We start from the raw sequence: 5,000 nt of genomic DNA, 5'->3' as shown, positions 1-5,000 counted from the left end.
CAGGGCATCCTGAAACCAACGGTCTTGCAGAACACCATGTCGGAGAATTCAAAGATTGGCGACACGGGAGAGACTGTCCAGACGAAACTAGACAGGTTCTTACAACACACAGGGCTACGCCGATGTCCCTGGGAAAATCAACTTCTGAATTATTAATGAACCGACAACGTCGAATCAGGCTCAGTGCCTTAAGATTTAAGACCACCAAGCAAGAAGTTATGGTTTTCCAATATAACCTGGATAACAAGCCACAGTTCATACAAGATCAGCCTGTGTTCGGGCGCAATTTTGGAAAAGGCGCAAAATGGGGACCAGGTAGAATTACAGAAACAGTCAGTCCAAGAAATTTTAATGTTCAAGTTGGAGCTACGTTGTGGAAGCGACATGAGGAACAATTCCAACAAAGACACATCCCTACCGACCAGTGTACATATCGAGAACAACAGAAGCATGATTGTTTGGGAAGCTCTCAGACCTTATCACATTACGTGTCTACCACAACCCCACACCTAACTTGACCCATCGCCTCACTCCCAAACGGGAGAGGGGCGGAGATATTCTCTCAGAGAGAGAAAAACCTCCGGAGCGATTCTATTGAACAGTTACAGTTTATTAACGAGTTGTCGTTTTTCTTTCAAAAGGGGGCATTTGTCATATCTTGTTAATTTTTATTTTTTCGAGCCCCAAAGAATCATGGGTAAATTGAGACCATGTGAGTCTTGCCACTCCGCCATATTGGCTGAGGTCATCAAATGTTCAGTTGGACTGGACTATTCCTCTCTTTTTGATAGAACAGAAACACTGAACAATAGGCCACTTCGGAAAATACCATAATTTTGCATAAGCGTTGTTTTTAGTTTCTCTTGGGACTTACAATGGTCCCAAGAGAAAAACAACAACCAATGAAATAAAAAGAGAACAAGCCATTTTCGAAATATCAAAATTTCAGCTTAATAGCGAGGCAGGGAGGAAAGAAAACAATATGGACGTGAAAAATATCTGCATATCAGCCACTTTCTTTGTCCTCACTGCCTCACTATCAAGCTGAATTTTAATATATCAAAAAAGCCTATTGACCACACTAGGAAATGACGTAACGTCTCACTTTCAAAACCAATCACTGAGTTTATCGGAGCCAATTATTATTTTGCTCAAATAACCAAGTCAAAAATGTATCCTTCCCCGATCAAGTCACAATCGCTTCGATGAAAACTCTATTGACATTTATTGATTAAATAACAACAGCAGATTTTAAACACTGTTTAATGTAATAGAAAAAAACTCGTAAATGACCTGAACTTAGTAGGCAAAATCAACGTATAATCATCGGGGCAGAAAAATGCTTTATGAAAGTGCAAAAAAATTCAGCCCGTCTTAAAGAAGGCAGTATCACCCCATTTTAGTCAAACTTCAAAACACTAAAATACGTCTTTGCTTCAATGGAAAACAATATAATGGTGTAGTTTTGTTGCCAATCAGCTATTCTTTGTTATTTGCATCCATGGATGAAGTTGATCGAAAGAAAGGAAAAGAAAAGAAAGGAACTTTATTGAAGTGTCTAGTCGTTCTAGCGCTGGAGCACTAATTGGGGACACTGTAAACTGAAATCAACAAGTTAGCACAAATCAAATCAAATGTTGGTTTTTGAGGAGAGAGGAAAAACCGGAGTACTCAGAGAAAAACCCCTCGGTGCAGAACCAACAAACTCAACCCACATATGACACAGAGTCTTGGAATCGAACCCGGGGTCACACTGGTGGTAGGTGAGTGCTCTCACCAATGCGTCATCCCTTCACCTGGATTGAAACTTGAAAAAAACCGGTCAGTTTTTTTTTCAAGTTTGGAGATGGTGTCTGCAGAAGGTCGCCGAAGATTAAATACACGTACGAATAGTTCTTTGTGCAATAAATATATTTCACATCTTGCCAGTTGGTTGTCAGAAACGTTGTAAGTGTAAGCTAAAGTACTAATTTAGATTTTTACCCACTTTTGCATGACAGATGCCCCTTTAAACAACGTTTTGTTGCAATTTTTGTTAAATAAATGCTCCATGCTCCAGTGATTTTCTGTCTGTTATTCACTGGGCGGGAAAATACATGTGCACGTGAACATTCCACACATTAAATTTAAAATACTGTTATTCAATACCTTGGTCCCAAAAAAAAAACAGCTCAAACTTCTGAAAACTCGTGGCTTGTATTAGCTTGGATTGGCCACCAAGAAGTATCTGAGTAGTAGTACGCGAGCTGGGTTCAATGAGTAGCCTGTCATATGTAAATCTGATGAATGTTCCAAGGAATTTTGTGTTCTTGACAAAGTGTTCCCATTTACCCTAACGAGTCACGCGTGATCACCCGCGGCTTTTTTGATTCTTTATTTAATACTTCGTCTTGAGGAGAAGAACAGTTATTTTCCCGTGGAACTTCAGACAGTTGAATGGAATTTTTAAACATTTTCTTAAAATTCCTCTGAAAGCGACTGAAGAATAATTTGAATAGCAACAGTGGTGTCTTCCCACATGAATCTTGACTTAACGTTAAGTGACCTTACTTCAAAAGACCTTGCACGTGATTCCAATCACGCTTGAGCAGAAACACTTTTACGTCTGACGTTAAATGACGAAACGCAAGGATTTGACTGTCAATCAAATAGCAGGCTACCATGTTGGACTGCTAATGGCTACGGACAATGCTAAAGATTTGAACCATTTGAAAAGTTTCTAAAAAAATAAAAAAATAAAAAGTAATAAAAAAGGAGACGATGACAATGAGAAGCAGCGGAATTTATAAAGTAGTCTGTCACAGACATCCCACTTAATAAGTGTGGAAATTTTTTTGTCCGACCAGGGTGGCTGCATGATAGATCAAACCTTGTCCCTGGCCTCACATATGACAGGCTTAGAGCAAAAAATTATTTGCAGTCTTGCGAGGGGCATCCAATGATGCCTCAGCTTTCAGGGACAATAACTGCAAGCACATGACCACGAGGAAACTTGCTGAAGTAAAAACAGAATACAGTCGAACCTCGACTATCGGGACTCGTTGGGACTAGACGAAATTGTCCGGATAATCGAAGGTACGGATAATCGAGAATATGAATATTAATGAGGAACAAAAGCAGATTAAATTAAGACAGCGACATTTAATCGTGAAACAAAACATTTACAAATCGTTTGGAAAACAATATGGTCTACATGTTCACTGTCCGTTGCGAATACCTGTACACATGTCGGCAAACCTCATGATCTTTTCCGGCTTGTTCTTGCGGATATCAGATATCTGCTGCTTACTAACGCCATATACAGCTGACAAATTAGTTTTTTTTTTCTCCTTTCTCAAATCGCAGAACTACAGACTGTTTATCTTTTATCGAAAGAACGGATCCGTTTTCAACGCTGTAGTTCTAAAAAGAATATGGCAACGGATCTTGATCATGACTAATAAATATTCATGACAAAAATGGGACCAGAGGGAATGTCCGGATAATCGAGGTCCAGATAATCGAGGTTCAACTGTAACTAGATAAACAGGGAAATCAAACCCAAAATCACCACAAAACTACACAGTGGGCAAAGTAGAGCTACTTGTACCGATTTCTTCTTTCCAAAGAGGCGTCCCGTATTTTCTTCCGTATCTTGCGACAAGAATGCAGTTTAGCAATTCGTCTCTAAAGTCAAAGGGGATTTTGTGAATGAACAGTTTCATTTTATTTTCTTCTCCAAAGGCCCACTGCAGATCTTGAAAAGAGATCCAACACAGATCCCGCACCCAGAATCCTTTACAAGACAAAAAGTTGTCCCGAGAACGCCAAAGAAAAGCACGTGCTATCCACTCTGGCTGACTGCCACGAATTCCACCTGGGGCCAGCGGATGTTGTTGTAGCGATGAATATACCGATTCATCTGGTATGAAAGTATCCTTTAAAAATTCAAAAAAGTCTTTTCCAATCTGGCTGTGCAGTACAAAGTTCACAAATTCTCGTGTTGCAATAATGTGTGTTCCTCCCTTAAAAATTGTTATGTTGTGTGGTGGAGGTGGCTTTTGCCTGCCTCTAACGATATCTCCGTTAATAAAATCGTAAAAAAACTTTGTGCGATACTCTTCATGTGTAGGCATAGCAAAACTGTCAATGTTGTTGTGATTTTTAAGAGCTCGCAATGCCATCACGATTTCCCTGTTATCATAAAGTGGAAAATCCTGTCCAACTAAACTAATATAATATTTCCATTTCCCAGGAGACTGCGAAAGCTCTTCCATACAATTGAGCTGAGCTTGAACCAAGCTAAAATGTCCCCACAAAACGCTTGTCCTTTTGGTGGCTACAAATACATTTGGAAGACAGCGTATCATAGCCTTTATAGCTGCAAGGAACAACTCTGAGGATTTTTTGTCAATGTGAATGCAGTACACATTATTAGGCATGTAGATAGCTCGTAGAATTCTCTCAAATAAACGTGCACTGTTGTATATTGTAATGGAGTAAGCGATGGGTAGTTTTTTTTCTTCTTCTGACACAGGGGGGTGACCGAAACGGTTGCTTAAGACTTCGGCGCAGTCGTCATAAAGCGCGTACCTGAAGAGAAATTCCACATCAGTTGGTGGGTTGGTGACAGTTCTCTCAAGCTTTTCTGCCCCGGATATAAGCCTATAGCACCTTTTCAACATCATAGCCTGCAAAAGAAAATAGAAAACGAATCTACAGTACTCAAAATCAAAAGAAAAGCAAGGAATTCGGAAATCTTGTGGAGGGACGATCTGTTGGGAACTTACCTGGAACCAAGTTTTCAAAACAAAAATTTTCCATCTAGTTTTCAAACCAAATAGACCAATATATATCTCTGCGATTTCAAAGCCATATCATATTTGAGCAGTACAGTCACACTTTCTCCTTTAGCAAGAAATACCACTGTCATTGATTTTGATTTTGGGATAAAAAGGTCACCAAGACCTACACAAAGTATCACCTGCTGCAAATATGTTGCTCTATGTTCTCGTTTCCTT

At 39.6% G+C, this 5,000-nt stretch overlaps 1 protein-coding gene across 1 annotated transcript; it reads right to left on the bottom strand.

Annotated features, from left to right (window-relative positions):
- Positions 1 to 3,236: 3,236 nt before the first annotated feature.
- Positions 3,237 to 4,664, bottom strand: LOC137991239 (beta-1,3-galactosyl-O-glycosyl-glycoprotein beta-1,6-N-acetylglucosaminyltransferase 3-like). Its single transcript, XM_068836353.1, has one exon. The coding sequence runs from the start codon at positions 4,662 to 4,664 to the stop codon at positions 3,558 to 3,560; it is 1,107 nt and encodes a 368-aa protein (XP_068692454.1). The 3' UTR covers positions 3,237 to 3,557.
- Between the last annotated feature and the right edge of the window lie 336 nt (positions 4,665 to 5,000).

The sequence above is a fragment of the Montipora foliosa genome, chromosome 2 (genome assembly GCF_036669935.1).
Source record: "Montipora foliosa isolate CH-2021 chromosome 2, ASM3666993v2, whole genome shotgun sequence".
NCBI lineage: Eukaryota > Metazoa > Cnidaria > Anthozoa > Scleractinia > Acroporidae > Montipora > Montipora foliosa.
Note: the sequence above shows the minus strand (reverse complement) of the source record. Positions and strands in the feature narration are given on the sequence as shown.